This window comes from Aspergillus chevalieri, chromosome 2 (assembly GCF_016861735.1).
Source record: "Aspergillus chevalieri M1 DNA, chromosome 2, nearly complete sequence".
Classification (NCBI taxonomy): domain Eukaryota; kingdom Fungi; phylum Ascomycota; class Eurotiomycetes; order Eurotiales; family Aspergillaceae; genus Aspergillus; species Aspergillus chevalieri.
Genome location: NC_057363.1, coordinates 2,834,999 through 2,859,602, shown reverse-complemented (window position 1 = coordinate 2,859,602; position 24,604 = coordinate 2,834,999). Strand labels below are relative to the sequence as shown.

General features: G+C 49.4%; 8 protein-coding genes and 1 non-coding gene across 9 annotated transcripts; 5 read left to right on the top strand and 4 right to left on the bottom strand.

Annotated features, from left to right (window-relative positions):
* Positions 1 to 229: 229 nt before the first annotated feature.
* On the bottom strand, positions 230 to 2,560 carry ILV2_2 (acetolactate synthase catalytic subunit; the record flags this gene model as incomplete). The annotated part of the gene is made up of 5 exons (XM_043285368.1): positions 230 to 282; positions 348 to 2,033; positions 2,094 to 2,161; positions 2,228 to 2,329; positions 2,391 to 2,560. The coding sequence occupies 5 exons, from the start codon at positions 2,558 to 2,560 to the stop codon at positions 230 to 232; spliced, it is 2,079 nt and encodes a 692-aa protein (XP_043134067.1).
* Positions 2,561 to 3,590: 1,030 nt separating this feature from the next.
* ACHE_t20024S lies at positions 3,591 to 3,725 on the bottom strand. Its single transcript has one exon. It is a non-coding gene; the product is annotated as a tRNA-Leu (tRNA).
* A 480-nt stretch (positions 3,726 to 4,205) lies between these two features.
* On the top strand, positions 4,206 to 5,876 carry GAL1 (galactokinase galE; the record flags this gene model as incomplete). The annotated part of the gene is made up of 3 exons (XM_043285367.1): positions 4,206 to 4,849; positions 4,902 to 5,783; positions 5,840 to 5,876. The coding sequence occupies 3 exons, from the start codon at positions 4,206 to 4,208 to the stop codon at positions 5,874 to 5,876; spliced, it is 1,563 nt and encodes a 520-aa protein (XP_043134066.1).
* Positions 5,877 to 8,133: 2,257 nt separating this feature from the next.
* Positions 8,134 to 10,613, top strand: ACHE_21001A (Mcm10/DnaG-type zinc finger protein; the record flags this gene model as incomplete). The annotated part of the gene is made up of 2 exons (XM_043285366.1): positions 8,134 to 8,143; positions 8,206 to 10,613. 2 exons carry the CDS (start codon positions 8,134 to 8,136, stop codon positions 10,611 to 10,613), a joined length of 2,418 nt encoding a protein of 805 aa, XP_043134065.1.
* A 3,042-nt stretch (positions 10,614 to 13,655) lies between these two features.
* On the bottom strand, positions 13,656 to 15,087 carry ACHE_21000S (uncharacterized protein; the record flags this gene model as incomplete). Its single annotated transcript, XM_043285365.1, has 2 exons — positions 13,656 to 14,238; positions 14,297 to 15,087. 2 exons carry the CDS (start codon positions 15,085 to 15,087, stop codon positions 13,656 to 13,658), a joined length of 1,374 nt encoding a protein of 457 aa, XP_043134064.1.
* Positions 15,088 to 15,838: 751 nt separating this feature from the next.
* Positions 15,839 to 16,689, top strand: ACHE_20999A (DASH complex subunit DUO1; the record flags this gene model as incomplete). The annotated part of the gene is made up of 2 exons (XM_043285364.1): positions 15,839 to 16,144; positions 16,213 to 16,689. 2 exons carry the CDS (start codon positions 15,839 to 15,841, stop codon positions 16,687 to 16,689), a joined length of 783 nt encoding a protein of 260 aa, XP_043134063.1.
* A 224-nt stretch (positions 16,690 to 16,913) lies between these two features.
* Positions 16,914 to 17,589, top strand: ACHE_20998A (DUF4870 domain-containing protein; the record flags this gene model as incomplete). The annotated part of the gene is made up of 3 exons (XM_043285362.1): positions 16,914 to 17,254; positions 17,317 to 17,462; positions 17,519 to 17,589. 3 exons carry the CDS (start codon positions 16,914 to 16,916, stop codon positions 17,587 to 17,589), a joined length of 558 nt encoding a protein of 185 aa, XP_043134062.1.
* A 528-nt stretch (positions 17,590 to 18,117) lies between these two features.
* ACHE_20997A (uncharacterized protein) lies at positions 18,118 to 18,543 on the top strand (the record flags this gene model as incomplete). The annotated part of the gene is made up of 1 exon (XM_043285361.1): positions 18,118 to 18,543. One exon carries the CDS (start codon positions 18,118 to 18,120, stop codon positions 18,541 to 18,543), a length of 426 nt encoding a protein of 141 aa, XP_043134061.1.
* Positions 18,544 to 20,821: 2,278 nt separating this feature from the next.
* Positions 20,822 to 23,943, bottom strand: ACHE_20996S (formin-binding protein HOF1; the record flags this gene model as incomplete). The annotated part of the gene is made up of 7 exons (XM_043285360.1): positions 20,822 to 20,991; positions 21,049 to 22,903; positions 22,953 to 23,051; positions 23,111 to 23,323; positions 23,382 to 23,668; positions 23,732 to 23,836; positions 23,901 to 23,943. 7 exons carry the CDS (start codon positions 23,941 to 23,943, stop codon positions 20,822 to 20,824), a joined length of 2,772 nt encoding a protein of 923 aa, XP_043134060.1.
* Positions 23,944 to 24,604: the final 661 nt, after the last annotated feature.

Genomic DNA, 24,604 nt, shown 5'->3' with positions numbered 1-24,604 from the left:
CTTTCCTTCTCCTTTTTCGATGGCGTACAAGAGATAGATGCAATCAATATATCAAGTGGTGGGGTTAATAAACCAAACCCCCTGCTGTGTTTTCAGAACCCCCAGAAACGCCGTGGATATCAACAAGAAAGAAAAGATCAATGTGACCCTTTTGAGTCACCCAAAGATAACGATAAATCATTTGACATGGTCATCTTGCGTCGTCGATGTCATTTGCTTGTTAGAAGGCTTAGATGGGAACGTTCCTACTCCGCATCAAGGCCTTTCTTTCCTGTTCCTTGGCTATATGAGGAGTCAGCATACAAGTTCGTGGGCGAATCAAGTGGATCAAATGCAGAAAAGCTTACCTTCGTCATACACCAAGAATTCGTGCAAAGCACATCCAGCGGGCACCATAGGAAGCACCGGCACCTTCCGGTCAGTGAACACCTCGAGCAGAGCCGGGCCGTCAGTCTCGATCAGCCACTTGAGCTTCTCCTCGAGCTCAGCCGGCTTGGTAACCTTGTCAGCAGCAACACCCATTGACTTAGCCAGAGGAACAAAGTCAGGGTTCTGCTGGTGGGTGTGCGAGTAGCGGTCCTCGTAAAACAGGTTCTGCCACTGGGTCACCATACCCTGCTCTTCGTTGTTTAACAAGAGGATCTTGACTCCAATGTTGAACTGAGCCGCCGTGGAGAGCTCAGTGAGGGTCATGTTGAAAGAGGCATCGCCATCAATGTCAATGACCAAAGCTTCAGGGCGAGCCACCTTGGCACCAATAGCCGACGGAAGACCGTAACCCATCGTACCAAGACCACCAGAAGTGATCATAGTGCGGGGGTGACGCCAGCGGAAGTGTTGGGCGGCCCACATCTGGTGCTGGCCAACACCGGTAGTGATGACAACACGGTCCTTGATGGGGGCAGTCAGGTCGCTGAGCTTCTCGATCAAGGTCTGGGGCTTGATGGGACCGTCGGCGCTCTGTTGCTCATAGAGCGAAAAGGGGAAACGGGCCTTCCAATCGTTGATCTGTTCAAACCATTCCGGTCGCTCGGGGACGGAATTGATCTGCGGGAGAAGCATACGGATGTTCTCCGCGCAGTCACCCTCGACGGCTTCAGTAGCCTGCACCACCTTGTTAATGTTCTTGGGCATGATCTCGAAGTGCACAATACCACCCCGGTCTTCAGAAGCAGCGAGCTTAGCCTGCGGTGCGAACTTGGAAATGTTGCCAGTAACACGGTCGTCGAAACGAGCGCCAATCGCAATGATCAGATCAGCCTCCTGCATGGCCATGTTGGCGTAAGCAGACCCGTGCATGCCCAACATGTGGAGTGACTTGGGGTCGAGCTCATCGAATCCACCCAGACCTTGCAGGGTGGTAGTCACAGGGATGCAGGCCTTGTCGGCCAGCTCCTTCAGGACCTGTGGGCCATCATGACCGGCAAGCAGACCCTGACCAACGTACAAGATGGGCTTTCTAGCCTTGTTGACGAGGCGAGCAACACGGCCAATGGTACTCTCGAGCTGCTTCAAGCTCAGCTCACGAGCTGCCATAGTCGCGGCGCTGGGAAGAGAGGGCAGGGTGCTGTTCATCGGGATGGGCTTGCGGAGGATACCGGCGGTGATATCTTTCGGCAGGTCGACGAGGACGGGGCCGGGGCGGCCGCTGGTAGCGATCTCGAAGGCTTCCTGAATACGGCGAGGCAGCTCGGCTACGGATTTCACCATGACGTTCCATTTTGTGCATGCTCTTGAGATACCGACGACATCGGCTTCTTGGAAGGAATCGGTACCGATCGAACTGGTGGGGACCTGACCGCAAAAGACGACCATAGGGGTGCCGTCCGAGAGCGCATCCTGCATCGGGGTAATCACGTTGGTGGCACCAGGGCCAGAAGTCACAAGCACAACACCGGGCTTTCCAGAAGCACGGGCATAACCTTCCGCCATGTGACCGGCACCTTGTTCATGCTTGGGGAGGACGAAGTCGAAATGCTTTGAGTTGTAAATCGCATCGAAAACGGGAAGAATTGCACCACCAGGGTAACCGACTGGCATTTCTTTGTTAGTCTGAATGCTTCATAAACTAAGGGTACTGGAAAATGACTCACAGACATGCTTGACACCAAGACGCAGCATCATTTCATGGAAGATCTCACCACCACTCAATCCGACCATCCTATTCAATTTCGATATCAATTAGCCCCGACATGAAAAGAAAGATCTTTTATGCCATGTAACATACGAGTCATCCACCTCGGGGAGCGATCGGTTTTGCAGAGGAGAGACGGTATTCCGCTGCGGCTCCTGGTTGAAAGCAGGACTGGGAACGGGTCTCGCGGCCTCCCTAACCAATCGAACTCCATATTAGTTAATTTCTTTCATTTTCATTTTTTGGCAGGACTCACGAAGCCGTTGCCGCTGCGGTGGTACTCTGATCACGTTTCTGGGCGGAAAAGCGGTGGGGCGAATTGCTCGCGGCCACACACGACGAAGTGAACGACCGTCTTCCAGAGGCCATATATCTTTGGTAGTGGAAAGCGCGCATGGCGCTCTTTGATGGTCTCAACGGCATCATCTTGACGACTGATGAGTGCCAGTTCGAGAAGGAAAAGGAGAAGAGAGATAAAAGGGAATATGAGGAGGAGAAGAAAAAGGGAAAAGGAGGAGAAAGGGAATTGAAAAGTTGAGGTTCGCCGTGAGCAAAAAGATTGGGAGAGCCACGAATAGCATCGGCCGCAAGTCCGGAGAAGAAACACTCTGAGAAAGAAAATGTGAGTGCAAATTGGGAAGGTGGGCCGGGTGAGTCAGTAAATATAACCGCTATTATTGGCTGCCGTTCCGATCATCGGCGCTGGTTGATGTCCTCGGTTGTCCTCACGGGACAGTATGCTATTGAATAGTCATCTTGAACTGTTCTTCTATGTAATGCTACTGCTAGGCGATTCTGTCTACTTTTCTGCTTTAAAATGGGAGATTGAGAAGAGATTCGAGGTCGAAGTCAATTGTATCACCATCGATATATTGTCGGACAACATGATGGTGACATGAGGCAAATATTGCAATCGGTCTAGAAACCTACCAGGACTTCACCGTGACCCTCAAATTGAACATATGGGTCATTGCCATAGCCTATTAACAGCAACAAGTTACAAACTACCAAATGATAGCTGCCGTAGTACAAATCAGCCGTTGGCATCTCCAAACACTCTGATTCATACTCGACCTTCGATTGTTGCCAAGTCTGCCCGTCCCTATGTCTCCACAGTGCACAGCAATGCGACGCTCCAACCTCGACATTTGACGTACTGCATACAGAGTACTTTGAGAGCATACAAATTGAGGAACGTGCTGTGAAAGAAACGATTCCTTACTTTTTAACAGTTGTCACATGGCATAGAAGCTAAGATAAACAACAATGAGCTAAAACATGCCCGCAATGTAGGCGTAGTGGTCAGTTATGCCGTAGCTGGCGTATCAAAATTAAAATGGCTGTCACCATGGGACATTGCTTTTTGCATCGCCAAGAGTCATTCTTCTACTTCGTCTCACGCCCCAATCAGAAAGTGCGAGAGAAGGTCAAAATAAAAAGTAAAAGAAAAAAAAGATGACAAGAGTGGGATTCGAACCCACGCCTCTTGCGAGAGTGGAATAAAGGTGCTGTTGCACTTTATCGGAGCCAGGTATTCCTGGTCAAGCTTGTCGCTTGAGTCCACCGCCTTAGACCGCTCGGCCATCTTGCCATTGATGCCATAATCTTTTCATTAGATATATAAGTATGTTAAATTGGCTGGACCGGCGGATGTTTCCGCCCAACGTCATATCATCCTTCTTAACTATGAATAAGTTTACAAAATGAGAGGACGTTGAATGTAGAGGGATAAGAACAACTTTGCCATTACAAGTTATTTCGTATCCGAATCTGCACCCATAAAACCCTGTGTTCGGCTCCTCCGGGAACATCGGGCATAGCACATACGGGCAGCCGAGAACGGGGTATTCGCCGGTGCCACGGGACCCCGTGTTTTGCGGTGCTTTCCCCGCCATTGGAAGAGAGTGCGGGTTATTCTCCATATCCTCGCGAAAACCCTTCAAAAATAAATTCACGGACTGATTATTAGTATCACTGCTCTCCTTTCCTCTGATTCTTTCCTTCCAATAAATCTCTACTACTCTTCATTCCCTCCATTTCCGTCTTCATATTCTAGAATAGCTACCCCGCCATGGCCCCGCAGGAACTTGTCCCTCAGACGGAATCGATTGCTGAGGTCTACGCAACCGACGATGCCTCTTCCCAGGCAGTTGCCCCAGAGCACCAGACGCGCTTCAACCGCCTGGTATCCCAGTTCACCAAATCCTATGGTCAGCGACCCGATTTCGTGGCTCGGAGCCCGGGTCGTGTGAACATCATCGGAGAACATATCGACTACAACCTCTACGATGTCCTGCCCACGGCCGTCAGCGTTGACGTGATTATCGCCGTCAAAGTCGTTCCGACATCAGGAGAGTCCACCGTGAAGATTGCGAATGTGCAGCCCGACAAGTTCCCCACGCGCGAGTTTACGGTGCCGCGGGATACCGATATTGAGATTGACCCTAAGAAGCACGAGTGGGTGAACTACTTCAAGGCTGGGTTGTCGGGTGCATTGAAGTTCTTGCGCAAGGAGCGGTCGTCGTTTGTTCCCGCCAGTGTCGAGGTTCTTGTCGATGGAAATGTGCCTCCTGGTGGTGGTATCTCGAGTAGCGCGGCTTTCGTCTGCGCTAGTGCGCTGGCAGTCATGAAAGCGAACGACCACAATGTCTCGAAGCAGGACCTTCTTGATCTTGCTGTTGTTTCGGAGCGCGCAGTTGGCGTCTACTCCGGAGGGTAAGTCGAGGCTATTATCTGTCTTGAATTGCATCAACTAATAGTGCAACAGTATGGACCAGGCTGCTTCCATCTTCTCCCGCCGGGGATACCTGCTCTACACCCAGTTCTTTCCTACATTCAACGTCCAACATGTTCCCGTTCCCAAGGCCGATGAAGAGATTACTTTCCTTATGGCGCAAAGTTTCGTCACTTCCAACAAAGCCGAAACCGCACCCCGTCACTATAACCTGCGCGTGGCTGAATGCACACTCGCCGCCGTTGTGCTGGCCGCACAACACGGCCTGACCCTCCAGAAGGACAACAGCTCTCTGGGATACAGTCTGCGAAACTTCCACCTTGAGTTTATGCGCAAGGAAGGCCGCCTCAACGACCCTCTCGAATACCAGATCGACTCCGTCATCCAAACAACCCTGGAACTCTTGCCTCAGGAGCAAGGGTACACTCGGGAAGAAATCGCCAAGCTCCTGGGCATCACCGTCGGCGAGCTCGAATCCAAGTTCCTGTCCGCATTCCCCGTCCAGGCAGAGCATTTCCTTCTCCGCCAGCGTGCCCTGCACTGCTTCAAGGAAGCCCGCCGTGTTCTTGACTTCAAGGCCTGTCTGGCCAAGTCCTCCACTCTCAATTCTCAGCGCATTAACTACTTGGGTCAGCTCTTGAACGAGTCCCAGGACTCTTGCCGCACCACCTACGAGTGCAGTGCCCCCGAAGTCGACGACATCTGTGCTATTGCACGCCGTGCAGGCACCTTGGGTAGCCGTCTCACCGGTGCCGGTTGGGGTGGATGCACCGTCCACATGCTGCCGCAGTCTAAGGTCGAGGCTGTAACCAAGGCTCTGAAGGAGGAATACTATCTGAAGAATTTCCCTGATATTAGCGAGGAGAAGCTGGCACAAGCAATGGTCATTAGCAAGCCGTCGAACGGCTCATTTATGTATGAACCCTCCCCTGCTCTTGCCCTGCATTATTTCGAGACTAACATCTCTACAGGATTACTGGGGCTGCCATTGACCAGGCTCATGCTTAAAGGACATGAACGAAGATCCGGGATAATGAACCAATTACTGGCTGTGCCTATCCATTTACTATAGACTTGAATACCAGGATACATACACAGCCATTTCTGTCTTCGTTCTGAGTATCATTTCCACGTCGTGCACGCCTGTCATGTATTCGGAAGGCGACTGGCCGGGCTACATCCCAAGGACGTTACCTTGGAATTTAGGTATCTCGAACAGTTAGGTCCGAGCACTGTGACGGGCGGCGTATGTCCTTCGAAGCATTTTCGGAGAACGGATAGGGCTAGTAGATTAAACCCCAATAACATCCTCCTTGGGAGTTGATTGATAGTTTCAGATCCCGCAAGATGTTTCTGCCTGGTATACCGCATACCCGCGCACGCGTGTTTGCTTGAATAGCATTTCCTTCATTAGACACCTAAAACATCCACTTAAGACTTCTTCTTAGCAGCCGCCTTTCCAAAGAAGTCACTCATCTTCTTCATCCCACTAGTATTAACCTTCTGCAGGTCCTTAACACCTCGCGATAACGTTGCCGATTTCTTCTTTTTCTCCTCTTCCTCCTTGCGTCTCTTTTCCGCGCGCGCCTCAGCAGCATCTTCGTCCTCGGCTCCACGCTTGCGACTGAAGTCCCCGAGAGATCGCGAGGCCAGCGCCTCTGCGCGGAGCTTAGCGATGTGCTCTAGTCGTTCTTGTAGGGGTTTGAAGTCTAGAGGACTTTCGGGGGAGGCAAGGATCTCGTCGAGGCGTGCGCAGAGAGATGGAGGGATGTAGGATTCTTTCATGAATGCTAGGGCTGTGGAGATGCGGAGGAGGCGGGTTACGTTATCGGGTGTAGTGAATTCGTCTGGGGTTGGTGTGGGCTCGGTAGCGGGGGTTGACTCGCCGGTTTCGCCGGTGCCGGAGGGGGTAGCAGAGTCTGAGCTTGTAGCTCCGGGGGTCGTTGATTGTGATTCTTGCTTTTCGGGGTGGAAGTCCCCTTCAACTTCATTGTTGCTAGGGGTTGCGCCGGTAGGATTCTCTCGTTTAACGGCCATCATGGGCGTAACTAGGACTTGACGAATGAATCGCTCCTCCAAACTTGCAGGAAGTCCTTGGGCCACCATGCGCTCCGCCTTGGAGATCAATTCCTTGAGGAACTTGGTCTCACTGAACCGGAACATCTTTTCATCTCCTGCTTCGACCGTATCGCAGATTGTTTCGGCGCGTGCCTTCAGCGTCTCTCTAAAGTTGTCGGTGTAGAGCACATAGTGCAGATGTTTTGGTAGCTCATCCTGCGAGTCAATGATGTCGTCAAGGGGCTGGAACAGTTTCTTTGCCTGTGTCGATTCTGGAGAGAGTAGAGGAACCATGAAAAACACGAAATCAATCGGCGTCGCGACCAGCAATTCCGCCACTTTAGAAACGCTCCCTTTTCCCACTGATGTAGCCGATGTCAAGTCCCCCTCACTATTCGGTGCACTGCTCGATTTAGATGTAAATAAGAAGCTTCGCGGTTGTTGCGGCGATGGCGCGACTACTGTGAATTCGTACACGCCCTTTTCCGGACAGAAGAAGTAGCGATTCAAAGCGCCTGTTCGCGGGTTCGGAAGAGAGACGAATCTGGCATCATCGCTCATGGAGGTTGGAAGGATGAAGGTCTTGCTGGGTCGTTCTGCTGGTGTTAGAGTCTTGGGCGTCGGTTGGCTCTGGGTCGACTCAGTCTTCTTCGACGACGGAACTGTAGATCGAGTGCGCATTTTGGTTGTTGTGTATAGCAATACCTTGATTCTTTCAATGATATGTGCCGTTCACTCTCAAATAGCCAATGGCACAGGCAATGATCAATCTGTCAGTTTTGTCTATCTCGATGGAGTTAAAATGGAGGACGCGTCGGAGATTGTAGCATCACGTGTCATAACTCCGACGCGACGCGCTTTCCTCTCCGTAGCCAATTGTAGGCGCCAATTTCATAAGGCCTGAGGCGCCAATTATTGCCCTGTGCCTTGCTGCGGCAAAGAAAAGGCGCATCCTCGACAAATTTACCAATATCTGCGACTCCTAGCGTCTGGTTATTTGGACGCGGGTGTTATTGTTATTCTTTGAAGACGATCTTGATCTTGTGTTACGGATTAGTGAATTTAGACCCCGCAATCCCTGCCCATGAACATGGCTACAGTTGGTCAGGCATAAAACCACGAGCAGTTTTGGCTGCAGATAGCTCCCCGGCGCTTCTTTTTTATCCTATTTTCAGGAATCGAAACTATTTATTTAATTGGAGTCGCCATGAGCAACAGTGAGGATATTCCTGGAATCGGCACGTTCACGAGGCCGTTACTGACATAGAACCCGCTACAGTGCCTGAGATCTCGTGGCCCCCGAAATCCCCGAAAGACGCTCTTCTGAGCTCCCCGAACGGTCGAAAACGCTATGAAGAGATGCAACGTCGTCGACAAGCTCTAGTCTCGCCCTTGAAACGTCCCGTCGCTGCTACCCCGACCTCCCAATCCAAAGCGAGCCGACTGTTGGCCGACGGCATGGGCGACAACGAAGAGGAAGAGGATGAGGAGGTGCTACAACTGAAATTGGCTGCTATTGAGGCTCGTCTGAAACTCAAACAGCTTCAGAAAAACAAGGGGAAACCGTCCGACGATGACGATTCGCTTCCTCGACCAGCGTCGGCGCGAGGGCAAGACCGGACATCGAGACTCGGGGCAATGTCTCCTCCGCCTCCGAGGTGTAAATCACAATTGGATGATGTGCAGGTCCCATTGTCGCCTACAAGACGACCCGCTGCTCCAACAGAACCCGCATCGCCGCGACGAGTCGTCCTCGGAATTGACAAGGGCCTTAAGGGCCACGATATATCCTTGAAGCGACCATCCAGTGCTAAGGCTGGTAGCCGTCCGACAAGTAGGTTTGGGGCTCGAGACGGTGCCGTGTCGCGCAACAGCTCCGATCTTGGATCACGACCGCAGTCATCCGCGTCATCGAACGACGGTGTCAAACGGCCAAAGAGCTTCAGTGAACGAATTGCGGAGAGCAGAAACGCAGAGAAGGCCCGGTTGGAACGGTCAGAACGGGCTGAGAGAATTCAAGCCAATCGAAGCTCTGGCTTCCAACTTGATAAGGCGGAGGTGGAGGGATTCAAAGCAGCGGCGGCTGAGGCAAGAACTGATGCTCCACCAAAGTCTCCCACCAGAAGTCGGCCAGCAGAGAACTTTACTCGTGATGACGTCCTGCGGTCATACAATGGTCTTCAACCTTCGGGTCGGAAACGAAGTCATACTGCTCCTAGCAGGGAGAACGCCCTCACGAAGGAAACCAGGCCTTACCTTCACAAACGAAGCAACAAGTCGGAAATCGAATCCCCTCGACCTCACAGCTCTCAAGACTCTACCGCTGACGAAGAAACCTCTCTGGAGAAGACGCCTGATTCGTCCAAATTCGAACCCTATTCCGAACTACATCTTTCGAACCGTATTCTACCTCACTCCTTTCTAACTCGAAACCTTTCAAATAAGAAAGTTCTCCGCATTCCCGACCTCCTCCGAATAATCAAGGCTCCAGACTTTCAACTACCTGAAGACATTGACAGTGATTGGGTAGTGCTTGGCATAGTTGCCTCAAAATCAGAGCCAAAACAGATCAAAGGAAGCGTACCTGTCACAAAGGATGCTGATCCGTTCGATGACGGTCTGAATAATACCAAGAGGTACATGGCCATAACCCTCACTGACCTCACGTGGTCAATCGATCTTTTCCTTTTCGACACAGCTTTCCCACGATATTACCGGCTTTCTGAAGGCGCTCTCATTGCTATTCTAAACCCTAATATCATGCCACCCCCGAAAGGCAAAATCGATACCAACCGTTTTAGTCTGTCTATTACCTCGTCTGATGATAAAGTTTTGGAGATTGGCTTTGCAAAGGATATAGCCTACTGCAAAGCTGTCAAGAAGGACGGTAATCCTTGTCAAGCATGGATAGACGGCCGTAAGACAGAGTTCTGCGATTTCCACGTCGACCTCCAAGTTCGCCGTACACAAGCCGGACGAATGGGGGTGAACAACGGAACAGGCATGCTCGGGCCTGGTGGACGTTCAGGTCAACGAACAGGCTTCTTTGGGGGCGCCAAAAGACCAAATAACAACCAGAATGGATTGAAGCCCGACGGTGCTCGTTATGATTGGAGCTCTCAGTCAGTTTACTACGTCGCACCAGGGCGGAAGACAGGCGGTGGTTGCGGTGGTGGTTCTTTCTTCCCAGGCCCTATTGGTCAATCAGCAGCGCGTCTGATCGATGCAGACGATGAGGACCCATTCATCGCCGCAGGCATGATGGGCCGTGGTTCGGAGAACAAGGAAGAACGTCTCCGCAAGCGACTAGCGAACCAGCAGCGCGAACGAGACATCGCACAGAAGCTCATCACTAATAACGACGGCGGAGTAGGCGCGGAGTATCTACGAGCTCGAACTGACATGCCTGATAAGAACCAGGAAAATCTCAAGCCATCGATGCCATCTTCTAACACTGCAGCCAGTCTTGGCTTGACCGGTTTTCGAAAGGCGAGTACTGTCAAGTTGAGTCCCCTGAAACGGGCTAATGATAAGCCCCATGGCAGTGGTGTTAAGAAGACACGGTTTATTACTACGAAGGGGATTAAGGAGGCAGGTCGGGAAAGTCTTGCAGGGTCGTCGGATGCGTTGGTCAAGGCTGATAATAATGAAGATGACGATGACGATGATGAGTTGGATATCGTCTAGGTCTAGATCATTTGCAATATACCCATTCTTTCTAGTTCATGTCTGTCTTTTGGCTCTCTTTCCTTATCTCTGTTTCTGCCCTCGCTGGATTGCATGATATGTAGGAGCACGAAAGTTGTTATACTGCCCTTCCAATCACTACTTAGCCATAACAGGGTATAGTAATCTATGAAAGTCATGACGAAGCATTTTCTGAAGTAGCGAATTTTTAAAAACTTGCCACAAAGAAAACCATGACCACTCCATTGAACCATTATGTGGGATTTCTGGTTAGGGTAAGTATGTAAGTGTACAATATTCACCTCATTGTACAGAAATAAATTGTAAAGATTGGAAAGGCTTAAAGGCGAGATGTTCACTTTGCATATCTACCTCCCTCCTCTCCCTTTCACTGTAAACCTCTCCTTCCGTCAATCATCTGGTCCATGTCTCCCCATATATATTCAGTCTCACCTCATATCCATCCGATATACAAGTATAGTTGAGCTATTTCCTTTACTATAGGCACTTCAAACGTATCAGGACTGCACTGAAGACCTATTAACGGTACTCGTTGTTGACGCGACATGTGCAGCAGAAAAAGCTTTTGCAGTACAATTCAGCGCCCACAATCTAATGCTAACCACAAGCCCGTTGCCTTTATGGTGTCTAACTTTCCTGAGGAAAAGATCGGGTTTTTAGAGACCAATCCTCGTTTATATTCTACACAACTATAGAATTTCAATGGGCAGTTCAAAGGGATTGGGACAGTCCCTCATGAGTTCAATTCATTCGGAAAACCCGACAGCCCTCGAGCGACAAAGACAAAACCAGATTTCTCCAAGTTGCTAAAAGGGAATGATATTTGCGTTTTTGGGGTAATAGATTGATAAAATGGTACCATTGACAAAGGGTCTTCTTCAAAAAAACGAAGACTTTGAAAGCAAAACCAAGACTAAGAATTCTGTGCATCAATGCCCGAAGGTTCAGTGAATACAGAGAGTTGCTCACAAAAGGACAGAAGCTTCTATTGCTCGTATTGATTAGGTACCTTCTTATTAAGTGTCATACAAAGCTTCGATAACCTGATAGGCGACAAAGGATCGAAGGAGAGCCAGCTATGAGCCTCGAGCGAAGTACTCCAAAACGATCGCCCCAAGAATTATGGGAGCCAGCGCAAACAAACAAGAGCTGACCAATTAAATATCCGCGCAAAGGCAAAGCAGTCAGTCTACTTCTACCTAAATAACTGGTGGTATTCCAAAAAGGAAGTGAAAGCGGTGCACATAATCCCTAAGGCCCTAACAAACAACGAGCCTAGATATCTGACGCCAAGGGGCTTGAAGCTCACAAGAATATAAGATCTATTCCCTAGAGCTTCAGTTTCAATTTTTTTTTTCTTTTTTGAAAAGACATTGCATGGCACCAGAGTGCACCCAACCCAGTGCATATTTCACGCACAACAGGTGTCGCCGCAAAGGGGGAAAACTGCATGTTCTCTCACAACATGACACAACAAGTGAAAGAAAAAACCCTGAAGGCTACCGCTTCCTTATAAAGGAAACATTCCCTACAAACACCATGCCCAGAAGGGATTGAAGGGTACTTGTTGGAGTTGATCGAGCTTAGGAACCAGCAATGAAAAAGAGAGCAAAATAAAATCAAGAAATTCGACTGGATACTATGATAGGTTACATTTCCAAGACATCAGCTTACGATCGAATGCGGACTATGTTCGTTGACCATATTGATATCACCTGTTTTTTGCAAATGAGGAATAACAAACCGAAATACAAATCAGCTATACACTTTAATCCTTAGCCCTAACATAACCCCGAAATATCGGTCATGTGGAACTCGCCTTGCTGACGCCAGCCAGAAGATTTTTTTTTTTATTTTCGGTTCATCATAACCTACATTAATGCAAAGGTCGGACAATGAGCGGCTTCTGAAACAGTTGAAACAAGATGAAGACTGGTCTAGACAAAGCCTGATCCATTAAACTCAACAAGGAGTTCAATTAACCAGAAAGGTCCAAAGGCCCTACTTAACATGCTCAATGCCATAGGAGCACCCGCTCGTGGGCAACTATAGTCATTCACTTACCTTGTGTGGACAACTTGTAGTGTGGAGAATCCGCCCTTACATGTACCAGTGCGCCTGGTATGTCCAGGAAAGTACTACGTTACTTTTCTGAAGGACTAGTCAGAAGTGAAAGCAGCAAATGAACACCAGAAATGACATGGAATAGTTGAGATGCAAATCCTCGACACGGTCTAACGCCAATAACAGATTGGTTTACGCAGGTGGTCGTTGAGTAGAAGAGCCCGATGAAGTAATCCCTATATGTTAATCAGGTACTATTCGGCCATGGAGATGGTTGTCTTGTTGCTCTTGCCAGGAACAATCGTCATTGTTCATCGAACATAAGACTTTGAAAACATTGACGAAGGAATCACTGTGTCTGCGTTTTACATTTTACTTTGATGATATACCCAGCAAAATGAGAATGGAAAGGGATGGTCTGAGAACTGAGAAGTCAATCTTGTAAGTTAAAGAAGACTAGTTGTTTATGACAGTCCTACACAGTTTATCTTTGTAGACAAAAGTTGATGGGCAATTTCATTCATGTTTCATTGGGATATCTAACCTAATGTGAACGACCTGAGTAAGGAAGGCGAAAACAAACTATGCCTAAAAGCCCTCTTGAGTTAAAATCTTTGCAAGCGAAGTAAAAAAAGAACGAAATTGAATCCTGCGATATACCATCCAATTCCCATAATCCCTTATTCCAGCCATTGGACAAAGAAACAAACACCGACAAACAAGCACACATGAAGACCTCGAAACGCATAACCGAACGACAAGAAAAGAGACAAAAGACAAGGGAACGAAGAAAGGTTATCCTTAAGGCCTGAAAAAAAACTCCTTGTTCTGGTACTCCACACGAAAAGAAAAATTCGAAATCGCCATGACCGATAAGTGGTTAAAAAGTAGAAATAGAAAGAAGGGAGAAGATAATTATGCTGGCGCTCAACAGTTGCATCACACTTGTTGATCAACTCAAGAGGATGAAACAGCTGCCCTGCTGGCTCTTGTCTTCTTGGTCGAGGGGCCACCAGGGCTGCCAACGGCTTCATGGTCTCGTTTTTTGCTTTTGGGAGCTGTGGCGGCAGGAGTAGGTTTCTTTCGTAGCCAACCGTCAAACGGACTGACGCGCTTTCTCTTGGGTTCCGAGACTGCAGGTGTTGTCTCATGGGTGGCATCTTCACGTTTGGCACGAGGGCGTAGAGAGCGACCAGGAGATGGGGTTTCTTCATTTGACTTGGGTGGGGAAGTGGCTGACCGTTGCTGCGTCTCGACGTCGGTCGCGGCATCATCATCGGTATCTTTAGCGTTGTCCTCGATATCGGTAGCCGCCTCTTCATCAACATCATGTGCAGGATCCAGCTGGGGAGTGTTGTCCTTCGCGGTCGGGAAGAGAACGCGGGGCTTGATCGAAGAGCGAGTCAATGGTCGGACCCTGCTGGTCAACGAGGAGTCGATGAGGTCTGGCCGAGATGCAAGCAGCCCCAAATCGTCGTCATCATCTTCCACGTCAGTTTCGGCGGGTTCAGCAAATCTGCGGAACATTTTCTTTCCCCGACTGCAGCCATTTGTTAGCAACTTGAAGCGCAAGAAAGAAGGGGGGAAAAGTCACTTACAATACGTAGAACATGCCATCCTCACGTTTGACGGCGTCGTCAATCTCCTTGTCGCGGTTGAGTTCCTTCACCTGCTTGGCCTCGACTGCCTTGGTTTTCTTCGAGGGTGCAGGAGGGGGGTTTCTAGGAGTTTGTGCCGTCTTGGTTTCCTTAGGCTTGTAGAACAGGCTCTCCTCGTTCTGGGCAACCTCTGGGATTCGATCACGAGAATCGGTGTAGATTTGAATCTGGGTTTGATTCTGGGCGGGGTCGTCATTGAAGCTGTCGAGGGAGAAACCAGTGTGCTTCCTGCTCTTCTTGGGACGCGAACTGTGCGGAAAGAGAGTCCTTGCAGTGGGACCCATATCAGCAACAATCTTCTTTCTGGGCGTTTTTGCAGGCGTAGGCAGCATTCCGTTGGTTCTTGTGGTTTGAAGCTGAGAATGAAGATGTTGCGAAGCGAAGGGGTCTGCGAGAGTCGAAGTGTTATCGTCCTCGTCCTCCAGTGAATGCGTCAAACCGAAGGTTCGACTTCCAGCCGAAGGCTTTTTGCGGGGAGAGCCGTGAATAGACCCTGGAGGTGACAAAGCCTCCAAGACATCGTGATTGTCCTGCTCTTCCTTTGCGCTCTTTGTCCCATCAACCTGGAGAGTCGGAAACCGGGGCGGCGGAGTAGAGTCTCGAGAAGCACGCTGGCCGGCTAACCTGGCCGAATGCCGTGTGGCATATGGCGAATATTGATCATATCCAGCTCCAAATCGCGGACTAGGAGGGACTCGAAGCGTGGATGGCGGTGGAGGCGTGGTTGTCATGGCGGCGTGTGTGTATATGCGCGTTTCTGTGCGTTCCAAACGTACACCTCGCGAAAACGACCCAGCACTCAATTCTCTCTCTTTGAATCCAAGCGTAGCAATTCGCTAACTCCAGTATCGAAAATGATGTCAAGTAACAAGATGATCGTTTATCGTAGTGGTGGATAAGACGAGAGATAATGGATAAGCGACCGGTTGAAAGGGGAGAAAAACGCGCGCGCGAGGGATCTCACAGCGCCTGACCGTGGAGCAGATAACGAGTATAAGTCAAGAAGGACAAAAAACACGTAAAAAATTGGTAGTGAAGTGGTAGCAAAATAACAGCAGCAATTGAGATAGCAAAAATCAATCACCCAAGCAATGAAGGAGTGAAGATGAGAGGGAGAGAGAAGACTAGAGTAACTAACAAGGGCCTGACAACGTTGCAGTGCCTGACGTCGACCAGCCACCGCCAATAAAGAATGTGGCTGAGCCAATCGGGAGTCGCCATGGCCGCCGCCTTGGGGCTCGCCTCGTCTTTCAGTTGCCCTGCTATGCCCAAAATGGGTGACTTGTATTACTACTATTGAATAGTCCGTTTCCACTGAATTTCGCGAAGAGTTATCGTTTGTTTTCGATTGGTCGATCCTCAATTTGAGTTGATTGATTGCTGACCGTGGGGTTGACTGACTCCGCCGGACCAATTTGTTTACGCCGATTTCTGCCCCTCTTCGCGCATCAGAATACTACTACAACTTATTCTCCGAGAACAATGGCGTTCCGCAGTGCTGCAGAGGAGATGGACAGGCTCCAACTTTCTGATGATGATACGGAGGATCTCTGGGACTCTCCCTCCAAACGGGGGAACAAGAACGTGAACGTGAAACCAAAGGTTCCGCATGACGATGGTAGCCCGACGCTAGAACTCAGACACTCCCATGATGATGGAGAGACGATGTCTGACCGTCAGGAATCGCGCGAGGCAGCTTTGCGAAATGAGCTACAGAGTGTCCGGAATATCAACGACGTGATTGAAGGTCTTCTTGCTAGCCTCGACCAGGCCAAAGGAAATATGGATGTATGCTACATTTTTCTAGATCTGATTTCTTGTGACCGAGAACAAGTCTAACTTGCGATGGACTATAGACCGTTTCTCGAACCGTCAGTTCCGCGGCGACCCTACTCAACACCTGGACCCGAATCCTTTCCCAGACCGAACATAACCAACGACTGATCCTCAACCCGAACTGGCAAGGAGCGACGCAAGATGTGGCCGACATGGAAAACGAAGCGATCCTAAAACAACAAGCAGCCGAAAGACGCGAACAGGAACTGCAGAGGCAACGAGAAGCCGCTGCTCGAAAGGCAGAAGAAGACGCAAGGAAGCGGGCGCAACCAACCACTAGAAGCACGCGTGGAACCACGACTGGTACTCGGGGTCGAGTACGCAGCACTGGCCTGGGTAGAACTCCAAGCGTCTCATACTCTGGTAATAGTTCGAGCGCGGCGAGGACTGCTGCTACTCGAGGGTCTACAACCGGATCTACCATGACGACACGACGGCCTATCAGTGGGAATCTGGGGAGGGGCATCGGAACTGCGCGTGGCAGAAGCAGGGGTTGAGATGTTGATTACGAGTGACGAGCAAATATTCTATTGTATGATATATTATTTTAAAATTAGATCAAATGCCAGTAAATACAAAAGACGATATCTGGTATAGATCAGATCATGTGCCAAGACAACACGCGGACAACGCGATAACCATCTCTCCAACCACGACCACAGCTATCGATTAGACACAACTCGTTCAATTGCGCCAGTATCGTTTTTCTATCGCAGACACCATGGATTTCGCACCGTATCAAGACGAATCGCCCGAAGTCGAGCGGGCTCTTTCTCCCCCTCCGAATAACCATCTCCGGTCTCCTCAGTCGCCTCCCGTCGCGGGTCCTCTACCATCACCCGGTCACTTTACCAGCAAAGGACAATATACAACACAAAGCGGTGGTATTGGGAATACAGGAGGATTTGGGCCAGATGTCGAAACAGGGCGATGGAATTTAGGGGCATTCGACACAAGTCTCCCGATTCGGATGGATTATGAAGCGATGCTGGCATATCTGCTTCTACCTCCGGCGGGAGGTGTCTTTCTGTTGCTGTTTGAGCACAAGAGCGACTACGTTCGGTATGTTTCTGGATAATATAGCAAGATGCTATTCAAATAACTCAATTGACTGGCTGTTGCAGGTTCCATGCGTGGCAATCGAGTATGCTCTTCACGGCTATCTTTATCCTCCATCTGATCCTATCGTTCTCGAGCTTTCTCTCATGGCTTTTATTTATCTGCGACCTCGCTTTGATTGCATTTCTGAGTCTCCATGCCTATAGAGATGGTACGTTTGTTTTGCGGAAACGAACCCCATGGATGTTGCTTACTGATTGCCTCTAGTGGACACACTCGAACATTTTGAAGTCCCATTTTTCGGTCGTCTTGCAAATTCCTTCGTTGATGATGAGTGAAGTGTCGATTACTTGCGCGGCAGCATATACTATCTAGATACCCATGCAGTGGAAGTTCAATTGTACAGTGCTATCATACTGAAGTCCATCCGCTTGTCTATATCACCTTTTCTATTTCATGTCACGACTGGTTCTTTTATCATAGAGTTTCTTTGCGTAAGAATGTAAAATACTAATTAAAATGAAGAATGAATGAATATTTGACATGAAGCATCGATGCCCTATCACTTCTTGTTCCCTTTTCACCAAAGAAAACATCTCTGGACTGACTCACTTTTAACATGAGAACAATTACTTTTCTTACTTCTTTATAACCTAATTCTGTTTATTGTCATTTTTTGACAGTATCTCGAGCTTCAATTTCCGCTTTACCCCCAAATTCAACGAAGGTGGTGGGCTGTTACATACACATAAAGCAGCTGACCTTCCTTCTGTTTCTGGTCGACGTACCTTTTTCTTTTTTTTTCCCTAATCCATATTTGCTATCCGCAAAAACTTACCCGAGACATCACAGCCCAAACCGGCAATATGTGCCACGTCCAACGCGTAATAAACACCTGCGGCCACCGCAACGACCACGTCTCGCTCTCCTGTCGATTTGCCAAAGCCGGCCACAACCTGGCAAGTCCTATCAGTGATCCGACCTCCAATCTTTCTCATACCATGGCTACCACAAGTACGAGTACGAGCACCAGCACCAGCACCAGCGCCGCGGCAACTGCCACTACTACTGTCACAACTATAACCACTACCACTACTACAAACCCTACCGTGGCCGGCAGCAATGACAACAGTAATGGTAGCGTTGTGAATAGTGCTGGCGCTTGCCCTGCTATCCAACACCGTGGATTCCACGCTTATACCGAGCCCTATTGCATCTATGCATCTATCCGGATACTGGACTCGCCGGCTGGTTTTATGTGCATGGTAGAAGGATGTGGAAGAGCGGATTAGACTCTGGACCATGCTTGTGTCTACGGCTACGCCTGGAGGTACTGGGACTGTTCTTTGCGATTTCTTGCTTTCGCCTTTTATTTAGCATGGTGTATTGGAGTACGATTCCTCTTTATGGTTGTGGGTCAGTTTCTCTTTGCTTCTTATGTATTTATATTCCTGCCAAGGGTTGCGCTTTAAGGCATGTAACTTAATACATATTCCTCAGTGCTCGGTTACATTGAATGTATAGCAACCCTTATCTACTGCTTGCTTTGCTGTTCAGGATCGAATTGCCAAGATTCTAGTGAAATGGAGAACTGGAATATCAAAGAGATAGTAGTATAATTTGAGTATGCCCACTGCACTCTCGTCAGTCAACTTAATAAGAGAGTGAAAGAGATGAATGCAATTGGAGGTACAATAAGATGCTCAAGTGCGAGTAATCGAGGTCCTTGATGTGTCTACCTGGGAGTGTATTTAGTGCTGTTGTTGCTGCTGTGAATGGAAGGAAGAAGAGGGGGGTTTGTTTCTCAGATGCCTTAACTTTTGCACTTCTGACGAGTACTTGCGTATCACGATACCAGAGCTATAATTGTCCAGGCTGTCAATGACCACATCAACATCCCGAAATAGGCCGCCGAAGCGACTCACATTTTCCCATTTTGCTTGAACGCGCAGTTTGAAGCGGTACCCGTGTCGCGTTTCATGGTACGTTTAATATAGCGCAGGAATAAATGGGCTTTAGACTTAAGAGAACCGTACTATTGGCCTCATTATAAGGTATGTTTGCGCTAGGGTCTGGTGCATTGTCTGGAAACTGACAGCCCTTTAGATTCTCGTTTTCATGAGAAATGCGGCCGGCAACCCCAGCAGACATGGGGCGACAAGAGACTTAACCGGTCCACGAGAGGCAATAGAAGAACTGATATGGAAACAGTCTTTCTGTCACTTGGTACCTAGACATTGCTGACTGTATTAGTTTTCCATCTGGGACCACCCGGACTGGAGCTGGATCGGAATAGCCTGCAAACGTTGAATGAAAGCTGGAACAGGAAGCCATGACCTGCGAATACCTCAAAGTTCAAGCTGCTGCCATACATCTATAACGAAATGCAATACTTCATACTGTTTGTCGTCTTAGGTCTGTTTCTGCCGTCGTTGGACCCTGGCCCTGCTGGCGCAATAAGAAGATCACTTTTATCTTCCACTGACAACGACATACGCAAGTTAGTGCGGGAAATTAGCAAGGGCAAACCTTACAGCACCTGGAGAGTTCTAAGCCCCAGCCAAGGAGAAAAGGGATCCGAAACATATACGATGAAGTGGCATTGCATAAAGGTCTTCACAATCCATGCCCGGACTGCGCGGTGCTGATTGGATTACATGGAGGGAAATTCCAGAACTTTTGCTTCCTCTCTTTCTGTTTGCCACATCAATGGTGCCTTCTCAGTGAGGCCAGTCCGTGCTCGTCATCGTCATCTAATAAGAGTACTGCGCCAAAGCAGACTCCCATCTTGGGCAAAGTCAAACCCCTTCACAAGAACTCACATGAGCGCACGGATTCTCTATGCAGCAATTCAGATAGGAATCAAAAAGGCTCACGGGCGCCGATTGTGACACTGCATCTTGTAGTCTCCGGTGTTCTGCTGTGGTGGTGACGATGCCGGGAGACTAGGGCCAAAACCGTCTCTGTATCCTGTAAGTGGTTGTCAGCCCCTGTACTAGATTTATGGAATTGAGCATCCTATTTGTCTTCGGGTTATTAACAAACCGGATCCCAAATGAATAGCGGGATTGAAGTCGAATTAGGATGTGTATACTAGAGAAGCAGCTTTGAGATATATATATATATATCAACACGAGGGATTAGATTGCATTATCCAGACTAGGTACAAAACATTGGAAAAGAGCGATTGTAATGAACGATATTTGACTTGATAGCGCCTTTTTTTTTTTTTTCCCTTTTTCTTGTGATAATTTCCAGAAACACTGACAAAATAAAATAGAGAGATTTCAACGAACGCGAAATATGAAGAGCAAAAAGCAGGACAAACCGGTTTGGGGGGGGTAGATAAGAAACTAAACCAAGAGCGCCAGTAAAATCATGATAATTATTTCAATAGGAAAATAGTGTGTATGTAGACTGGCAATTAATCATGGTAAAATATCATGAGGGTACATGGGTACACGTCAAATCGATAAGACGGCAAAAAAGACACAAGAAACCAACACGTGCATACGAAAACATCTGCTAAGAATCGTTCGCAAAAATCGTGGCTGTTCGTTAGATGGGTATCTAGATGATTTGCAAATAGTTGCTTGGAACCAAGCCAGTACGCCGGGGGGCGGACGCGACTTCAGCTTCCCACCAGCCGTCATCCTGAAGTCGGAGCACGGAAAGGACGTCTCCCTTGGTGAAGCCCAGTTCCTCGGGGATGGCTGCGGCGTAACTGTACATTGCACGGGCTGTGGATAGTGTCAGTAAGACGAAGCAAGATACGTAGGGCGGAATGTTTGACTTACCGAAGTGCAGAATTGGACGTCCGTCCCTGCTAAACTGCCTTCCAGGCTCAGCAGCAGCCAGAGTCCTGCTTCTGGAGCGACCAGTGCTTCCTGCATCTCCATAGTACGAAATCGGCCTTGCAGTATCCCGTCCACGGGCACTGTATGCATCACGGCCGCTGCCGCCGCCGTACATGTCACCACGAGACAGCTGCAGCTCCATGCCACCGGCACTGGAAGGCCGGGATTGCTGTCTGTACTGAGGCTGGGGCGAGACAGCGCGTGGTGCCATGTTTGGCGAGCGTGGAGCGTACTCGCGAGGAGAATAGGCCACATCACCTGGTCGCTGTGATGGCGTTGCAACGCTAGGTGACTGGCTATAACGGCTTCTCATGCTGCTTGACTGGTAAGGGCTCGGGCTAGGACTGGTACCCCTGTTGTACTGGGTCATGCGGGTGTCAACGCGCGGGGACATATTGGGACTGGCGCTCCGTCTTGGGGTCGGTGACCGGGCTCGGGCAGAATCTTGAGACTGCACGCTGTTCCGAGAAACTGGTCCAGGAGAGCTGCCCCGGTTTCTGAACATATTCTGGCCCTGACCGATGTATTTCTGCGTTGTCCTCTGCATCTGCGCAGATGTGTGTGCCGGTTGAGGTGCATCAAGACGTTTCATCGAGGAGTCGTTGTAGGCTGGCGGTGGTCCTGCGGTAGAAGGAGCTGGGCTGGCTATACCATGATATCTGTCGGCAGAAACACGGCTCGATGGTGACTTTCCAGAGGTCTTCAAGTCCGCCAATGCACGAGCAATGGGGTCAAGTTCGTCATCAGCGCTCTTGCTCTGTTGCTGCAAGCTCTTTTTCTTCTCCGGAGAAGCCACGTCAAAAACGTTGTTGCCAACATTAAGCTGGAAGTTCGCCCTCGGATCCACAGGCTCAGGACTGGGGGCTCGATCGCCTGGGCCCATCACAGCTGGAGATTGAGGCTGTGATTGAGCTGGCAACTGTTGCTGTGGCGGCGGCGGCGGCGGCTGTTGCTGTTGCTGTTGGGGTTGGGGTTGAGGGGCAGCTTTAACGGGGCTGGTTTGTTTCGATGAAGAATCCCATGCACTGCGAGAGGGTGGCTGCGACGGGCCAGAGCTGCGGTCTTTGTCGTGACGACTCTTGCGACGAAACGGACTGTTGCTAAAGAATGCACTTCTCTTTTTCTGAACCTGTTTATCAGGACTAATTCCCGGAAGCGCCACACCGTTTGTCGGCTTTGTTGGAGATTGTCTCGCACTTGATGGCTCCTGGCTCGACATGGATGTAGGATTGGAGAGTTCGCTCTGCGAGTCTCGACTCGATGGCCGGTAGCCGCTGTTCGTTCCGGAACTGCGCTCCGAAGGAGGTCCGGTGCGGCAGAACATAGTCATACCGTCTGTTGGATAGGCGTTGTGAGGCACCTTTGCAATCTCGCCATGCTGATTAGGGTCATAGTTTGGCGGAGGTTGGCCACCGCGACGGAGATCCAAGGGCGCAGGTTGCTGTGTCGACTTCTGCGGAGTGATAGAGGCTTCTCGGCTTGCCTGGGGAGGAGCCTCTATCTGTCCTACCATGTTCGCGATTTCGGCCGAAGGATCATGGTGAGATTCGTATGTGGATGGCTGCGGAGAGGAGCTGCGGAAAGCAGGATTTATCGTACGCTGGAATTGGGCAACGGAGTATCCATCCTCTTCAGCAGATGCCTCTGAACTGGTGTCGTTGATATCTCCTCGGCAGAAATTGATGAATTTCGGCGGGTCAGGGATTTCCTGGCCGGTTCCTCTCTCTTTAATGAAAGAAACAATGTCCTTTTCGACTTCACAGTCCTCGAGGGCCAGACGGATCTTTTCACACGACTAGAGACTCATTAGTATGACGCTGCTGATGTTCTCAGGTGTAACATACGGCATCGTCGCTCACACAGACGGTAGATGCAATGTTGGCATATGTCCACAGACTGCTTTTGGTGAAGTCAAGGCGCTCTTCCTCGAGGTCTTGGAATTTCTGTGACACGGTTAGCCTATCATTTTCTTCACATGTGGCATGTATCGAGGTCCACTCACATCGCAGGCTGCCTTCCATTCCTTATTCCAACGGCCGGTCGTCTCTTCGAGAATCTTCACGGCGGTTTCGTATTCGCTGCTGCTAGATGCGAGCTGGATTTGCGTTTTCTCGAGTTTCGCCTTGTTCTTTCGTTCCTCTTGACCCATTACCATGTGTCCCTGTGCGAGGTACCCCTTAATTCTCAGGCAATCCTGTTCATAGCGATCCCGAGTCTGCAATGGAATTAGCACTCGAATTGTCGCCGCCGGTAAACAGGAAATTTCTCCTCACCTTGTTTACTGTTTGCGTTTGCTGAATCTTAGTCTTGAGCAAACGCTCGATGCCGTTCTGAATGATCTTCCTTCTTTCCTTCGATCCACCGGCAAAAGCAACCAAGGGCTCTTCCAATTCTCGTTTCATTTGACTCGCAATGGCGGCGTGTGCCTTCCCAATGGATTCTGTCTCGGTTCGAACAACATCAAAGGAAGAACGGAGCGAGCCCGTTTCACCTGCACCTAGCGATTTACGGCAAAGTGCAAGTAGCTTTCTCGAATATTCATCCTCGATCGCGGCGCGAACTATCAATCCCATCAGTCACGTTCCCCAGAATAGCGTCCACCAGAACCACCACATATACGCACGGTTATAGAAGTTTTTCAATTCATCGCAGGTCACCTTGGCGTTGTGCATTCGATCGAGCATAGGCGGAACTCCGGCATCCTCTTTACCCCAGAAATTATTCGCGACTACGAGACACGAATGTTAGCTTCACTTCTTATCTACCATGGGGTATCTCATCTGGCGACATACAGGATAGAGAGACGGTTGGACCGTCTGCCACTGTTCCCGGCATTGCTGCTCACTCTTTTTCCTTCGTTCACTGCGTTAACTGAGACTCGGGACCAGCCTTTGCTCATACAGTACAGCAACAACGGAGGAAGCACGGCCAACAGGCAGAATGGAACAACACAGATAAAAGATAATAACGATAAGTGAGAGAGAGAGAATAGAAAACAAGTCAACACCACCAGGAATTCTTCCCCAGAGCCACAGACTGCGGAAGGAATGGGCAGAACTGGAGGTCTGTCAGTGTTCAGCTGGCATGGCGGCGTGCCAGGTTGGGCTGTTTACCGCAGCGCGTCTCTCGGGGCAACCACCGGAATTACATACAACTGCCCATTGCCAGTTCATCATGACGGTTTTGGGTAATTTACTGAATTTACACCTGATAAATTTGCAAAGAAGGAGTGAGATGTTAAACTACAATTATCTTGAATTCTAATTGTTTTCCCTTGAATCTGTGGGGTCAGGTTGACTGGTTATCTGAATCGGGTTGCAGCATATCAGCATCAGTCAACGCTGCCAGAGGAATCGTACATCCACGTGGTTAAGTTATACAACTTAGGACATGTCACAAATGTAAGACTAATATCTTCATACCTTTCTGGAGCAATTTCCTGGTACACTCGGGAGCATTGTCATGCATATGGTACGCTGACAAAAAAAAAAAAGTC